Genomic DNA, 18,018 nt, shown 5'->3' with positions numbered 1-18,018 from the left:
TTTTTTTGACACTTGTGTATCTCAAATAAAACAACTGTAAAATTTGTGTCAAAGTAAGTATCTTTTATTTCACCAGGTACTGATAGATACAAGCTCATCAATGAAGGAAACATGCTATGGAAGTGTGGACATTCAAAAGATTCATGCTGTGGCAGCCCTTTTTGACAATTTTGCATCACGAAGTATGGCTTATGATTTTCATCACATCATTGGCCTTGTGACATTTTCCACAAATGTAAAAACAGTGCACACATTCACAGAAACACTTGAAAAGTTTAAGGTAAGACGTTAACATGTCTTTTTACTGCATATCTGAATCCAAAATATATATTTTCTTTCATGAAAAATAAATAAGGTTGTCAATTAATTTTTATTAACCACACATATCGTTGTATAGGAGCATATGCAAAATCTCAAGCCATCTGGGAGAACTGTGTTGTATGATGCTCTGGAACATGGAAGACTAGAACTGGAAAAAGTGAAAGAGAAGTTTCCAGAATGTAGACTTCGTATTCTTTGCCTCACAGATGGAAATGATGTTGGGTAAATTTCATTTGCCTTTTTTTATTTCTCAGTTGTAAACTATAGTTCATAGGTAGTAGAAAAACTTGGGTCAGCATGTTGCCAAGAAAAGGGAGAATCCATACAAATAGCTGGATTAATGAAAAATACATTTAGGTGAAGTTTAAGAAGGCAAAGTTTAAGAAGGGGTTTAGTTCCATATATGGATGACTTGTAATTCTATTCTAAATGTAATTCAAAAGGATGTAGTTTCAAAATGTCAAGAAGCAAATGAGCAGTAAATGATTTCACTTACAGGTATATCTAATTCAATATTTTTGTCACTCCTTTCAGAAAGTAAAATTCATAGATTATATATAATATATAATTATTTTTCTTAAATATTGTATAGATTACACAGAGAGCAAAATATTTCAAGCATTTAGTTCTTGTAATTTTTTAATTTGAACTGAAGAGAAGAGGAATGAAGGTGAGCCACAGCAAGACAGAATACGTGTGTGAATGAGAGAGACCCAAGTGGAGCCATGAGGTTACAGAGAGCAGAGATAAAGGTGAAGGATTTTAAGTACTTAGGATCAACAGTCCAGAGCAACAGTGAGTTTTGAAAAGAGGTGAAGAAACGTGTTCAAGCAGCTTGACATGGGGGGAGAAAACCATCAGGTGTGTTGTGCGATAAGAGTATCAGCAAGAATAAAAAGTAGGGTGTACAAGATGGTGGTGAGACGAGTGATGTGTCATGGTTTAGACAGCTAGCATTGCATAAGAGACAGGAGGCAGAGCTGGAGGTAGCAGAGATGAAGATGTTGAGGTTCTCTTTGGAGACGAGGATGGATAGGATCAGGAATGAGTATCAGAGCGACAGCTCATGTTAGATGTATTGATATGCAAACATGCATTTAAGTTATTTAATATTTAATTAAACAACCTTCAGTCTGTCAGATATTGTCCTGTGAATATCAACCCAAGCAGTGCTTACCCAGGAACTCTAGGGAAAGCTTTTTAAGGGCTTACAGGTTGCCACCACACAGGCAGGTGAGGTAAGCTCTGCTGGCATATAGACGGCTCTTATGCCGGGTCGCTGGTTTAACTCTTTCCTGTAAAAGCTGAAAGTGTAATGTAGTGAACCCGATATTCAGCCGGGCACAGAGTTACGTTTCTTTAAAAGGTTTATTGTGAGGGAATGAATAGTGGAAGGTGAGGCAGGCAAGCAGAAATAGACTAGGCAGATGAGTAATGGCTGAAGGCGCTGGCAGGGAGGGATGAGCAGGAGACCAGAAGATGCAGGTAGTGACAGAACAGACAATGTGGACCGGGGAACCACCAGAACGGGGAGAGCAAGCGGCTAGAACTCACGGAGAAACAGGCAGAACTGCAGCATGCAGACACAGGAAACTTAACTGAAGAGTCCAGCTGCTGAGCACACAGGATCTGGTAGAGACAGGGTACATCACACTGGATGAGAAGAGAAAAGATGTTCTGGCAACAATGAGTTGGCTGGAGCAGGTATAAGTAGACAGGTGAACATGTGACCAGAGTTGACAGCAATTACTGGCAGCAGGTGGAGTTGATCTGGGTTAATTGACTGTTGACTGAACTGATTGGATAGTGACTGAGAGGTGACAGGCTGATGGGAAAAGTCCAGAAAAGTCCAAAGCAAAACAAACAAAAAACAAACAAAAACCTAAATCATGACAGAAAGATCACAGACAGTTTATTTCTGCTGTGGCTTTGATCCTCAGTTTTGTAGGAAACAGACTTGTAAATTACTGAATGGCTTAGCACCTAAATACATTACAGATCTGTTATCATTTTATTAACTGCCCAGACCACTCAGGTCTTCTGGCTCAAAACAACTCCACATATCCAAAGTCAAACGTGGAGAAGCACCATGTGGTTTTTATGCTACAGTCTTCTAGGAGCAAACTCCTAGAAGACTGTAAAAGTGCTGAAACCTTGAGTTATTTTAAATCAAGATTTAAACCCTATTTGCTTTGCCTTTCAATGTTCTATTTAAGCTGTTAACTGAAACATTAGTTTTTAGTCCAACTTTTCCCTAGCTACTTTTATTATGCTACTGCAGTTTATCTTTGTTTTTTCTTATGTTCTATTCATGTACAGCACTTTGAATTTTTCTGTTACTGAAATTTGCTATACAAATAAACTTTGTATGACAGGAGTGGCTTGACTCCTGAAGGAATGCAACATTTGGTGGCTACGTGAAGGATTCATCTGAGCATAGTAGTTCTTTGATGCGCAGACTCCAGCTTCAATCACTCCTTGTGTATCTCCTTGAAATTTTTGAAAGGAATTTTATTGATATCATCTCAAGGCTGCAGAAATTCCTGTTGCTTGTGCACCTTTTCCTACCGCACTTTTTGTTCTACTCAATTTTTTCATATTGTGTAGTCTAAGAATCAAATTGAGATAAAAGTTTTAGAGGCTCAGGAAACTTGCAGGGGTTTTGAGGTAATTGACTGCTTAGTTTGTGATACCATGAGTCTCTCATCTTTAACTTTTTCACAATATTCTACTTTTCTGAGAAAGTGAATTTTGGCTTTTCATTATCTCCAGAGCAGTCAACAGTATTCACATGTATTACTCAAGTAGAAATACAGATACTACAGTTTACAAATACTGCTGTAGAAGTAGAAGTATGAACACAAACCTTTTACTCAAGTAAAAGGTATTTGCATTTTTACTATGATTGTATAGTATGATGTTAATATGGAGAAAAAAATGGGATTGGGTGTTTCACTCACATATATGTCCACTGAAAACAAACAATTTATCAATAACCTTTTACTTGTTATTATTGGAATGTAACTGAACATCCAAGCATAGCTACAAAAATTGATGAGGCAACAGATGTAGGATAATGTAACTGGACTTGAAAATTAGTGCATTACGCTTTTATAACAATTACCCTTGTATGGCTGTCTGTATACAGTAGACAGTGTTGTCAAAATGACTGATAAATTGAAGTGGTAAATTAAAAATGAAAAAAAAAAGGAAAATAACTAATAATCCTAAAGATGCTATGTTCTTCTAAGTTTTTGTTTGGGTGTTTGCCAAACAACTTGTTGCAGTACTGCCTCCCACCACAACCAAAATCACTATATTCGGGTAGCGCTATTTATCTGAATATTTATTTATTTATTTATTTTTGACAAGCCAGAATGAAATCAAGCTGAAATAAAATAGAAGTAATGAGATTATTTTCAAAATGTAAGGAGTAGAAAGTATGGATAAATATAAGAAAATTTAAGGAGTAGAAGTAAAAAGTAGGCTAAAAAAATTAAAAGTACAAGCAATAAAGGCCTGAAACATTTCTCTCTATGTTTAAGTGACATGAGTGACAAAATGTTTTAGTTTTTCATAAAATTCAATTTTTTGGGATGTGCCTTTGTTAGAACCAGTAGATGAGAGTGAGAACTTTCCAAAGTTGTTTCTATCTTTAACTTCTACCTGTAGTTAAAGAAATACTTGAATACAAGTTCTTCTTTTTGAGGGGCTTTAGAATAAGGAAGAAGTTATATTAAATACAATATTTTAGTCACTGTTGCTTTAAAGGTAGAGTCTACCGTTTTTCCAGAAATGTAAGTAAGAAATGAGTCCATTTTTGAATAACTGTGCATGCGTAAGGCCATCTTAACTGGTGCTCCGCTCCTCAGGGGGATCCATGAAAAAAATCTCCCAAATATGTTGGCCTTCCTTTTCGTCTAATAAACTTGTAAGAGAGTTTGTTTCATGTGACTCTCAGCCATTTTCAAAGTATTCAGTGAGAACAGAGTCAGAATGATTGGCATGTGGGACATCCAATAGATGAGGTGAAACACCCGCTGCTGCTGCTCGAGGGACACAGGGGGGCATGGGCAGGACCAATCCACTGACCTGGTCAAAGTTTTTACAGGCCTACAGTTGTCACAAATATTTTTTTTTTCATTCCTTTTCTGAACACATTTGGATTGACTACTCTCATTTCACCCTGTATAACAAAAAGTGTTTCTGAACAGGATTACCAACTATAGCTTTAGTCCAGCTTCCACTTTGTCAGTTTTGTAGTTAACAGCCCATGCAATTTAGCTTTGTCTGTGTTTAATAATTATATATGGACATAGCTAATAAATTTCATGCTCCCTTTTGTAAAAGAAATTATTTTTTGAAACCAGATCTACCAAAAAGCCTGCTGATGTTGCAGCAAACCTAATAAAATCCAACATAACTGTGGATTCGATCCTTCTTGGAAATGTGACAAATAACATTCTGCATGGAACCAGCATTGCAACAGGTAAGCTATACATAATTACTTAAATATTATTTTATTAACCTTGAAAAAATGGTTGAGATTAAATCTCCTCCTCTCTCTCTCTCTCTCTCTCTCTCTCTCTCTCTCTCTCTCTCTCTCTCTCTCTCTCTCTCTCTGTATGTATATATATATATATATATATAAATATATATATATTATAAGAGCTGTCAAACAAACATTTTAATCGCATAATGTCAATAGTTAACTCAAGATTAATCGCAAATTAATTGCATATTTTAACTTTTTATGTCTAAAAGTGTAAAAGCCTATTTGGGCATTTTAATATGCAATTTTGGAATAAATAACACTAATAAAAAACGTGGTTGTACAAAAAATATTTTTATTTTTTATTTTTCAAGCACTTTTCAGAATTGCAATGAAAACATCCTGGTACCATAAAATGTTAAACTCTGGACTATAATGGCTAAATCACTAACTATAACACCCTGATGTTTACACAATGTGTAAACAAATGTGTAAATAAATACCTGTTTTCATTAATCTTTTTTCACCTCTAAACAAAGATAGTCATGATATTACTCAGATATGTTTATCATATATTATATATGTAATAACTTAGTTATTAATACTAATTGTACATTTTAATAAAGTCACAAGTTTTTTTGTAAATTTTTTCACTCTCTTACACACATTTAATTATAAGCTTTCACACCAACAACAATAATTTCTTCATGTATTTTTGCATTCTTTTTATATCCACATTAATACACAAAGTTTTTTTTAATCCCTGGAAAATGGTTTTAAATTTCCAGGTCATTCCAGAGTCTTATACTTTGCTTGCAACTGGGGCAGGCATTTAATACCCTTGAAAGAGACTGTTTAGCACAGCTTCATGTGCTGACACTGTAACTCTAGAGTACTTCATTTGGCAATGTGATTCAGCCATAGTTTGTCAAATACAGACAACTAATTATTAAGCATTAAAGTATGGTTTATGGGTTGGGTTTTTGCAATGCTATCAGCGTATAAAAACTCATCTTCACAACCAATCTCTGCTCAAAATGGTGATCTGCACCGCATAATCTACTTTCAGCAGATATCACTAGTTATTGCAACCGTAACTGCGGCATCAAATATTTATTTATATACACATTTGTTATTTACACATTTGTTAGTTTATAAATCCCTGAAAGGCTTAGCACCTAAATACATCACAGACTTGTTATCAGCGTATAAACCCTCCAGACCACTAAGGTCTTCTGGCTCCAGCCTGCTCTGCATACCTAGAACCAGAACTAAACATGGAGAAGCAGCATTTAGTTCCTATGCTCCACTTATCTGGAACAAACTTCCAGAAAACTGTAAAAGTGCTGAAAGCCTGAGTTCCTTTAAATCTAGATTAAAAACCCATTTTTTTAGGATTGCCTTCGACTGTTCTAGTTAAACTGTTTAACTGAAACATCATTAGTTCAACTTTGTAGTCCAACTGTTTGCTTTTAGTTTCTATTTTACCATGTTCTATTTTGTTTCCACATTTTATTCCTACTTGCTTTTATTCTGTTTTATTTTCCTATATTTTAATCATGTAAAGCACTTTGCATTGTCTCTGTACTGAAATGTGCTATAAAAATAAATTTGCCTTGCCTTGCAAATTGTGTAAACATCAGGGCATTATGATTAGTGATTTAGCCATTATTGGCCAGAGTTTGATATTTTATGGCACCAGGATGTTTTCATTCCATTTCTGAAAAAGTGCTTAAAAATAAAAAAATATTTTTTGTACAAGCATGTTTTATACAAGTGTCATTTATCGCAGAATTGCATATAAAAATGCCCAAATAGGCTTTTACACTTTCAGAAATAAAAACTTTTTGCGATTAATCTCGAGTTAACTATTGAAATTATGCGATTAATCGCCATTAAAACTTTTAATCATTTTAAGGGCGATATATCTAGATAGATAGATAGATAGATAGATAGATAGATAGATAGATAGATAGATAGATAGATAGATAGATAGATAGATAGATAGATAGATAGATGGATAGATGGATGGATGTAGTTGATAATGGATAGATTTAGAGAGTAGTCTTCTTATATAAATATTCTATGACGGCAAGGTTTCCTTGAGTTTGAGGCAATGGAAACTCACAACTAGATAATTCTGATCCGGTTACATAGATCATTGTTTGACATCATTACATGGTACTAAGTAAAATAGAAAAGAAAACGCAAAAGTGTGCAGTGGAATAAGCCAAAAAAAATGAATATGATGCAGGAGTCATTTGGTCCTGTTTTGTATTTTGGTCAGTATTATTTCAAATTTGTTTTATGACCGTTGACAATAATTTCTTGAACTTACTTCAGTTTAATCTTTTTTTTTTGTTAGGGGGTTGCTGCTTCAAGCCAGAAATGAGCAAGGATGGCCTCAAGCTTTTTGAGATTGAAACTGTTCTTTCTTTGGAAAGGAGGAAGCCCAAAAGCAAAGCTGACCCATCATCCATTACTGAAGTTAAAATATTTCCTCTGCAAAATAAAAAAATAAAAAATTTGAGCATACATCATTGCTTTATCTCTCTCTCTCTTTTTTTGCAGAGTGTCTTGATTGGGTTCTTTGCTTCAAATGGTTATGATTCATTTCCTGAAGCTGTTTTACCAAGCCAGATGCAGAGCAAATTCACTGTGACCCAAAAGTAAGTGTCAAAATATGTATTTATTCCTCATTTAACTTACACATTTATTGGGGCTAGTATCTCCTTTTGTACCCTTTCAAAATAAGTATGTAAGTTTGTAAAAAATATACTTTTTTTTTTTGTCCAAACGTATTTCTTTACTACTTAATAAGTAATTGTCCAGTGCTTTTGCCAATGCACCCCACACTTGAAGGGGTGGACCCACGACAACAAGAGTATAGCTGGAATTACTCAGACTGAACAGTTGAAACTTTTTTCCATTCTTTATTTTGTTTGATTCTTTTCTTGTCAGTGAACAGTGCTTGATCACCAGTCAGGTAAAAACTGCAGCCACCTTCACAGTCCAGGTGCACAAACCATGCAAGCAGGATCCCACACACACCAACCATTACACATTAAGCATTGGAACAGTAGCAGGAATCTTAAATAACACTTTGTTTCTTACCGGCTGCCCCTTTAGTGTTTGTCAGTGGGTCCTTGCTTCTCTGCAGTCAGTTTGCAGTGTGTCTCTCACACATACCTGCTGATGAGCACAGCTGCTCTCCCAGGTATCATTTATCCCTAATCACTGTCTTTCAGGCAAAGTGCTGGCAGGTCAGTGCAACAGTAATAGAAAACTGATATCAAATTCTTCTATTTCTCTTTCTGTGAACTCCGGCTTCCACCGACAGTGTAAAACATGACTGTTAGTTTTATTTGTCTCTCTAAATTGTCTTCAGGTGTGAGTGTGTGCATGGATGTCTATCCTGTGTGTATCTATAGCCCCATTTACACTACCCTTGTTAAACCGAGACCAGTCCGAACTTGGATCAGTTAACCAAGCCTAGCCAAGGAACCGCTATCCCGGTTCCTTGGTTGCTCCTCGCCTCCTAGTGACGATCTGCGGTACTGCTGCTCTCTGGGATTGAAGGCGGGACCGAGCAAATCAAAATGCCGGCGCCCGTAACATTCAGGAAGTTATGGTTAGACAGAGTCGGCTTTTGGGACGTGGATAAGACAAACGAACGTCTAATAAGGATTTACAGACGCAGGAAACAATGACAGACACTCAGGTTCATCACACTGCTAAGCAGAATCATCTCTGGAAACCGTGTGGCATGGTAAGGAAGCTAGTATTTTTATGAATGTCTGAAATTTGTCTGGAGTGTGAATCGGGACGTGCAGCCAGACACGGCGAAAAACCGCGGACAGTGAGCTGACTGTAAGGGGATGACGCGGTCTGCTCATGCGCTCTTCGTTATCAGGTTACCGGGACAAAGAAAAACAGGCTGAGACCTGCTCAGAAACTGGTCTGCAGTTAGCGCGGTCCGGTTATGTCTAGCTCGGTTCAGTTCAGTCTGCTTACCGTTTACACTCGAGAGTTATCTCGGTTACCGAGCTCGGACTGGTCTCGGCTTGGTTAAAAAAGGTTGGTGTAAACGGGGTATTTGTTGCTCAGTAATGTACTGGGGACTGACCCGAGGTGTACCTGCTTGACACCCTGCTACCCTTTTACGTTCATGCTACTTTTCTGAAGATCAATAACTTTTTTATACAACTGCATTAATTATATATTTTTAATTTTTTACACAATATATTCAGATTAATAACATTTATATGGGTTAATGTGTAAAATATAGACCAAAAGCTTTTTTTAATCCAAACATTCATAAGTATTTTCAAGATAAATGACTAACTATCTTTTTAACACAATTGCAGAAAAAGAGATGGTTAATACTGTCAATCAAAATAAATATCCCATTTGGAAAAAGGATTAAATACACAATCTGTTTTAATGTTGAAATAATTTATGTTAAGGGGTAACCTATGAAAATAAGTATGACAACAGGGGTTTGCCATTTTGTTTATCATTCATGAGAGATGCATATGCAAGAGACACGGATGTTTTTTGTCTACTATTTCCTGCATGCAACACTCCATGATCTTTTTGTCATGGTTTTAAGGTGTTTGGCCCAGATGCAGGACACAATCGGGAGGCAGAGAGCAGTTTTAAGATGTTTATTTGAGGCACTCAGACAAACAGAGGAGAACGAAGGGACAAATCACGAGGGGGTTGCACCAGTGAAAGACGTGACGCCAGGACTCGATCTAGGACGAGAGGAGAGCGGTTAGAAAGTGCGAAAGAAGGGGGAGCTTACCACAGAGCACGCGAACCGGGCCGGGTCAGTGGAGCAAGTGGGACTCCGCAAGGCTCTCTTCGATGTGGTAACCAGGTGGCCGAGTGACAGGTAAGCTGGCGGATGGAACGCAGGCGGGGAGCCCGAGCAGCACCACTGCGCCGGCAGGCAGGAGGAACAGCTGGAAGAACCAGGGTGAGTCCAGAAGAACCAGGGTCAATCCAGGAGGGGGGTTCCCTTTTCCAGCTTGGTAATACCAAGGGGGCTTGAGGGGAATCGCCAGAGCAAGATCTGAGCAGGCAGGGATTCAGGAATCAACACAGGTGAGTAAATCCAAAAAACACGACGAACTCGAGAAGACAGGAGACAAAGTTAGATCCAAACAGAGATTTCAAAAACTCACAGGTACAAAGCTCAGGTGTCAGGTCTGTGGCCTAGGCATACCACAACGGGGTAACACTCTGGCATCTTTCAGTTGCCTGAACGCTCCTTTTAAGCTCCAGCCGGAGCAGCCACAACGTGCCGCAGGTGCGCACCATGCCCACCTGTCAACTGCAATCACCTGTCAGAGAGAGAGAGAAGAGAGAGCAGGAAGCGCTGGCAGAGACCTGCACAGCATTGCCTGCAGAATCCTGACACTTTTCAAAAGTGAAAAGCAATGGAACAAAGACTTCATGCTGATCCATGTCCTCTGCATGGAGGAGGGAGCTTGAAAAGCTGACCGCATTCATTGTGAGGGCCATCAGTGCTTCATCCTCATCCATACTGAGAATTTGTGGTGGGGTAATTTTCCCAGCAAAGTGATGTAGGTTGTACTTCCCCCACTTCGAGGTGACCAAGATGTCTCTCAGCACAGGCATGTCCTTTGTGCAAAATGATAAGGAAATTGAATAAGAAAATCAGTCATGAGCTTCTTGACTGCTTTTGATACAGTAAAAATTACCACCTAAAACATGTAAAAGCTAGACAGAAACATTCATCCATGGCAACATACATGCATGTTCTTTGTTTAGGAGCCCTCCATTGTACCTGGCTCTGTTAGGGTGAATTGACTAAGAAGATTTAAAAAATTGTAAATAAGGAAAAGGGGTTTTCCAGGCTATGTTGTTTGATTTATTTTATTTTATTTATTTTTTACAAATTCCAAGCTAACCACTAAGTAATGGAGTTTTAATAAAGTACAGGTGTCTATACCCTGCCAGAGCAACTGATGGAACCACCACTTTCTAATTACAGGCATGTCAGACTGAATAATACATAGAAGTGACAGCCTTTACCGTGACATTTCTAATGTTCTTACGGTAAATTTTTACAAACAACCGCCCCCCCCCCTCCAAATATTACATTTCGTCTAATGTAAAAATAAAAAAAATAAAGACAAGTCATCTTTATTCCTTATCCCCTCCTGAGTCCCAAGCCATGCAGGATTACATAAATGAGTCCCTAAGAGCAGGCATTATTCTCCCCTCTTCCTCTCCTGCAGGGGCTGGGTTTTTCTCTGTTGGAAAGAAAGACGGCTCTCTCCGCCCGTGCATTGATTATAGGGGGCTTAATAACATCTCTGTGAAGAACCAATATCCTATCCCCCTTATAAACACCGCGTTTGACCAGGTCCAAGGGGCTAAGGTGTTCACCAAGTTGGACCTGCGAAACGCTTATCATTTGGTCCGCATAAAGGAGGGCGCTAATGGAAGACCACTTTCAACACCCCAACCGGCCATTATGAATATTTGGTCATGCCTTTCGGTCTTACCAATGCCCCAGCGGTTTTCCAGAATTTGGTCAACGAGGTTCTCAGGGATATGATAGGTCGCTTTGTGTTCATTTATCTGGATGACATCCTCATCTATTCCGAGAACCTCACTCTTCACAAATAACATGTCCGCTCTGTCCTTTATGTAAAAGCTGAGAAATGAGTGTTCCACACGACGTCAACCTCCTTCCTCGGTTATATTCTGTCTCCTGGTCAGATTTCCATGGACCCAGCCAAGGTCTGGGCGTCACCGAGTGGCCCACTCCTGTTGACCATAAGCAACTCCAGAGGTTTCTGGGGTTCGCTAATTTCTACAGGGGGTTTATCCGCAATTACAGCCAGGTCGCCTCTCCACTTCACGCACTCATGTCAAGCAAGACAAGATTTGCTTGGAACGAGCAGACAGACAAGGCCTTTGAGCATTTGAAAGGACTGTTTACCTCTGCTCCGATCCTCATTTCCCCCGATCCAGAGAGGCAATTTTATAGTGGTGGTGGATGCCTCTAGCTCTGGGGTAGGTGCGGTCCTCAGCCAAGAATCCATTGACGGCCGCATTCATCCCTGTGCTTTTTTTTCTAGAAAGCTCTCTAAGGCTGAGCAGAATTATGATGTGGGCAACCGGGAACTCTTGGCTGTTAAGTTGGCCCTCGAAGAATGGAGGCACTGGCTCGAGGGCTCCAAGCTCACGTTCTTGGTCTGGACTGACCACTGTAACCTGGAGTATTTGAAGACCGCCAAGAGGCTTAATCCCAGACAGGCCAGGTGGGCATTGTTTTTCGGCCGTTTTCACTTCACCCTCTTCTACAGGCCCGGATTTAAGAACGTTAAGCCCGATGCTTTGTCCAGGATTTTCTAGGCTAAGGAGGAGGACCTTGACCAAGAACTTGGGTTCATTCTGCCTGATGCAGTAAGGTGTGCCGTTTCCCGCCTCAGGCTCGAAAGAGAGGTAAGGGAGTCTCTAGGGTCTGTTCAGATACCCGAAGCCTGCCCCAAGGACAGGCTCTTTGTCCCTCTCCACCTCAGGCCTAGAGTCATTGACTTCTGTGACAGCTCCCGCCTACACGGTCATCCTGGTATCAATAAAACCCTTCGGCTGATGCGCTCTCAGTTTTGGTGGCCCTCCTTGGCCAGAGACGCCTGGGAGTTTGTCTCCACCTGTTCCCCCTGCAACCAGGCTAAGGCTTCCCATTGCCCCCCTACAGGTCTGCTCCGTCCTCTCCCCGTCCCTTCCCGGCCTTGGTCCAGCCTTTCAATGGACTTCATCACTGGTCTCCCATCCTCTGACGGCTACTCTGTTATCCTCAATTGTCCATTTAGTCCCTTTACCTAAGCTCCCTTCAGCCAAGGAGATGGGGTTGATCCTAGCTAAGGAGGTGTTCAGGTTGCATGGCCTGCCCACTGACATCGTTTCAGATAGGGGTCCCCAGTTTGTGGCCCGTTATTGGCAGGAGTTTTGCACAATGCTTGCCATCTCTGTTAACCTTTCCTCCGGCTTCCACCCCCAAACAGATGGCCAGTCAGAAAGAATGAATCAGGAGGTCGAGACTAAGATTCGCCTCTTTTGTCAGTCATATCCCTCCAAGTGGGCACAGAATTTACCCTGGGTGGAGCACGCTATAAATGCCACACTGTCCAGCTCCACTGGTCTCTCCCCCTTCTACGTGGTTTACGGGTGGAGTCCAGAGTCCCGTCTGCCCGTCTCTCAGCCATGGGGTGCCAGCGTGCCTGGAGGAGGGCCAAGAGGGCCATACTCACTGCCTCCCAAAACTAGGCCCGTGCGGCCAACCGCCGGCGGGTTCCAGCCCCGCAGTACCAGGTGGGAGACAGGGTCTGGCTTTCCACCAGGGACCTTCCCCTGAAGGTCGACAATAAGAAGTTGGCACCTCGGTTTATCGGGCCGTTTACCATCTTCAAAGTGGTGAACCCGGTGGCGGTCCGTCTCCGCCTGCCTCCGGCTATGAAAGTCCATCCCACTTTCCATGTTTCCCGGGTCAAGCCTGTCAACACCTCTAGTTTGGTTCCCGCCTCCACACCCCCACCTCCCACCAGTCTTGTTGATGACTCCCCCGCATTCACTGTTAAGAAGATCCTGAAATCCCGAAAGTGGGGTCCACCCAGACCAGCCTAGGGCGTTTGGAATTTGCCCTTGGGGGGGGGGGGGGGCTCTGTAACGTTCCTGGCACTGGAGCTGCTAATTGCAATCAGCACACCGGTTCTGACTCCACTCCACCTGCAAAAAGGCTCCGTCCTTCTCAGCCTCCAGTGCCAGAACGTCTCCAGCCAACACGGTGAGAACTTCCAGCCATTCTCTGAGTACCCGTCTGCCTGTCTGTAGCCCGACCTGTCTTTGTTCTGTTTTTTGAGCCAGCCTTACCCCTCTCTGGATTTTTGTCTGCTCGCCTGAGTCCTGCTTGTCAGCCTCGGGATCCTGGATTGCCTGCCCGTGTTTCTGACCCACCCTGCCCGTGAGTACCGGAGATTGCCTGCCCCCTTTAACTGTCTGTGCTTTTGGATTTCGGACCTGGACCTGGAACCCTCTTTGGATTCTCCCTTGGAAACCTCTGCCGGATTAATTGACCTCCCCGTTATCAGACCCGGACAGTACCTGGATTAACGACCTTGGAAAACCCCTGCACGGACTCTGCCGTACTCTGGAACCAAAACAGCACCCAGACGAGCCAGCTCTCGGCCAGGTTAGTGACCTAGCTTCTAGTTCACAATTCTGTCTGCCTCCGTTGGTCGCTAACTTGCCACTTTGGCTTCAGGAGCTGCCAGCCGGTGAGCGTGAGCCGCACGTACCGAGAGTCCGTGCAACCCCTCCCCTTAAATGAAAACAATTCAAGTGTCACTGACCTGTTTTCGGGTTGTCTTTGGGTCCATCCTAATACATTACACTTGGGTGCGATGTGTCATCTGCTGCTGGTGATGACAGTCCAGCTGTCACTTTTGTGAAATAAAAACAGGCCTATAATTGCTTGAAAGAAATAGATTTAACCACAAAGAAAAACATACATTTTTTAATTAGGACAAATTATATTACCTATGACTATTTGCCCATTGCTAAGCAGCTGGAGATGGACATCCATACCCACTGCTTTCCGGATACAGGCTTTGATTTAATTTTATTGTTTTGTTGTCAAACATTCTCAAACACATACAGAAGTTAATATAATTTTTTGTTGCTTTATTCAAGCACACTGTTTTATTCAAGCACAGTGTTTCGTCCTGCAGTCTCTCTCCTACTCTTCCTGTATTCACAGGGTGTTGTTGTTATATATATATATATATATATATATATATATATATATATATATATATATATATATATATATATATATATATATATATATATATATATATATATATATATATATATATAGGGAATATGAATAAAATAAAATAAGCCACATTTTCAAATGTTTCAAAAAGTGGATGTAGCTTGAAAAAATGTAAAGCTTTATCCAGCTAAACTATTGCAAATACCAATTATTTTGACTAATACTCAGTATGTTCTGCTGTTTTTTTTTTGTTTTGTTTTTTTGTTTGTTTGTTTGTTATTTGGGGCAGCGGCAATTGTTGAAGCTGTATTGCTTTTGCTTCCACCTTTTACATGATAAAAATGACACAATAATAATAAGTGTGATAACACAAGTCTCAAATTACACAAAAAATAAACATTTATTAACAAAACAAAACAAACATTAGCCATGGATAGCAAACAATGTAGAACATTTAAATATATAACAATAAAAATAACAGTCAACACTTTAATGTGCACTTTATGTTCCTGAGAACATTTGTAAACAAGCAGGATAACAAAAACCCTTTTTTTAAGAAATGTGAACAATCTGAACCTTAGTATTTTTACACCAGGCCATTGTAGCGCAAATGACTTTCCTGAGAACATCATCTGTTCAATTTGTACATTAAACTGCTTTTTTGTACATAAAATAAAATAACCATGTTTTATTATGTTGTTTATTAAGTTAAAACAACACACTAATAGGCCTAAAGGAAACTGTCAAAGACAGAAACAGAGATAGAGAGACACACACAGCGCTCACAGCTGCTTTGCTCCAGCTGGCCCCACTCTGAGCTCCTCTCCTCTTGGGTTAAAACAAGCTAGCGTTCGCAATCAGCTTCAGACCGCAGTTTGAAAAGTACACTGAAAAAATCTGCGTTGCGACTCTTACATGGCAGCGCTTTGCTTGCAGTTAATGAACCTGTTACAGCAAGAAAAGAGCTTCTCTAGTTCAGTTGAGAGAAGGAAGAGAAAAAGCACTGACCACCGCTGCAGTGAATGGACATTCTTTTATGTAAAGTTGATGCCGTATGCGATTGGTAATTGTTTTCATGTGCATACATGATTCTCAGCTGCACACACGTGCAGCGGTGACAGCTCGCCAGCTGGAAATCGAACCTGGGTTTAAGATAAAATAGGATAAGACAAGAATTCCTTTATTGTCCAGCAGCAGAGAAATTCAGGTGTGAAGGTGGGCAAACACACAGACAGTTACACACAATTATTAGCAAATGCAGCAATCCCTCATACCCAGCATACGTGTAGTGGAGAAGAAAACTCCCCTTTAACAGGAAGAAACCTCCAGCAGGACCAGGCTCAGTGTGAACGGCCATCTGCCACGACCAACTGGGGGTTAGAGAAGACAGAGCAGAGACATAAAAAGAACACAGAAGCACTGATCTAGGAATACTTTCTATGTTAAAGAGGGTAATTGTAGACTCGCTCCATTGGTGACTGTGTCTAGGAAATAAACACAGCGAAGCAGATAAGCTCTGAACCAATTTCCAGTCAAGAGGAGGGCTTAGCTTTTACTGCAACTGTATGTGCTATACGGTTGCTGTAAAAACTCTGCCAATAGCTGGATCTAGGAGAGAAATAGGGTTAGATTCTGAGAGACAGGGCCAGCTGTATCATCTATAACATGACATTGTTGACAGCAGTAGCTCAGGCGATCTGCCCCTCAGGGTGTTGTCAGAGCTAAATAGAAGGCCATTGCCTAGATCACATTTTCTGCAATTTCCTGCCTTGCCCTTATAGGACACCTACCAGGTTTTTGGCTATCTGGATGTCAACCACGTTTTCTGTACCATGACAAATGTTACATTCTGCAAACCCTAGAAGTGTCATCTTCTAGGACCTAGTATATCATTACATAGCAATTTGAACTCTGCATGAGTACTAAATTATCAGCGTCACACCCGATTATGTCCTAATTATGTATTTCCCTACACTTGTTAAAGTGTTTATTCTTTAAAATAGGATAGGGACTTCTAAAACCTATAGAATAGTGAAAGGTTGTTCAGTTATAACACACAGTATGTATGTTTGTTTTGATTATTTGTTACTGTCTTTATGACTTTTTTGTTTTCATAAAACAGATCTCCCTTGTAAATTATATCTTGGATCTCAATGAAAAAAATGTATAAATAAAGGTTCAATAAAATTAAAAAACTAAATGTCTGGTGTCGACAGTTTAATCGTTTACACACAGAAGCAGTCAGAGCTGAATGCTTGGGATGGACACACCCATACTAAGATGTAAAAATGAAATTATTGTTATTATTTTTCTAAAAAGGTAACGTTTACTAAACATTTTTGCTTAACATTTATCTGATCAAAGTGCCCTTAAGAAGAGGATTGCTGAGGCCAAAGACGGGCGCTTCATGGAGAAAGACAGACGTATCCTGGAGGAGCTGAAAAGTCTTCACTGTGAACCACATCCCTACATTAATATCTTTCCAGCAGAATCTGACATCAGTAGGTCATAATTTAGCTTTTCTCTCGCACTCACTTTCTCTCTCTCTCTCGCTTGTAGAGTCAAAGTGCTACAACTTAAAATATATTAGTAACTTAAAATAGTTACAGCACACTGCAGATGTTTTTTATGCTGCTATCAGTCTATCCATGGCAAGAATTTGCAATGAAAGTCTGTATTAGGAGTGCATAATTTACATTCCGCCACCTATTAAACATTTTGTGCTGTTAACTGATCATAGCTGACAATGACTCAGCTTATGCAACCAGAAGTTACATCATACATATATCCAGAACACAAAAAACACAGAACTAAAAATAACCATTACCCTTTATTTAACCATTAAAGGAACAATAAGTAATATTGACACCCAGTGGTTAAAATCGAAACAACACATACACAATGCCTTTCATGTAGACCAGCCATTACTCAACGCTCTGCTGTCGCTGTGAAACTCCACTGAATTATGGTTACACAGCATTGGTATATTGTGTTGTAGTTTGTTCTATTTCTGGTCTGTTTCTCTTACTGGCTTCTATGTTTGTCGCTGCTGCTCTTTTGTCAAAATAAAATGTGTCTGGCCATAGCAAAACCAGGAGCAAGTCTCCCGGGCTATTTTGAGTTATATACAGATTCAGAAAGAGTGGACTCTAAGCTTTCCAACGAAGTCAAACTTGTGGAAATAAAATAAAATTTGAAAAAGATATGACCATTTGAATGTTGAAACTTTGCTAACAAGATTAGGAAATTCTGGACAGGGGAAATAAAGGGAATATTTCTCTCTGCTTATGGTTTACATCAACAAGTGCTACATAATGAAATATAGCTATTACAAAACATTACGTTTTTTCTGCATGTGTGTTTATAGAATTAAATATTTATCAACACA

The 18,018-nt window shown here is 40.1% G+C and overlaps 1 protein-coding gene across 1 annotated transcript in view; it reads left to right on the top strand.

Annotated features, from left to right (window-relative positions):
• LOC118563889 overlaps positions 1–18,018 on the top strand; it is an 82,486-nt gene that overhangs the window by 32,449 nt on the left and 32,019 nt on the right. Inside the window, exons 12-17 of the mRNA XM_036139959.1 lie at positions 77–280; positions 398–543; positions 4,692–4,810; positions 7,179–7,300; positions 7,385–7,482; positions 16,995–17,131. Of these exons, the coding sequence (XP_035995852.1) occupies positions 77–280; positions 398–543; positions 4,692–4,810; positions 7,179–7,300; positions 7,385–7,482; positions 16,995–17,131 (826 nt within the window). The remainder of the gene's footprint in view (positions 1–76; positions 281–397; positions 544–4,691; positions 4,811–7,178; positions 7,301–7,384; positions 7,483–16,994; positions 17,132–18,018) is intronic.

This window comes from Fundulus heteroclitus, chromosome 8 (assembly GCF_011125445.2).
Source record: "Fundulus heteroclitus isolate FHET01 chromosome 8, MU-UCD_Fhet_4.1, whole genome shotgun sequence".
Taxonomy (NCBI): Eukaryota; Metazoa; Chordata; class Actinopteri; order Cyprinodontiformes; family Fundulidae; genus Fundulus; species Fundulus heteroclitus.
The sequence above is the reverse complement of the archived record's forward strand: the minus strand, read 5'-3'. Positions and strand labels throughout refer to the sequence as shown.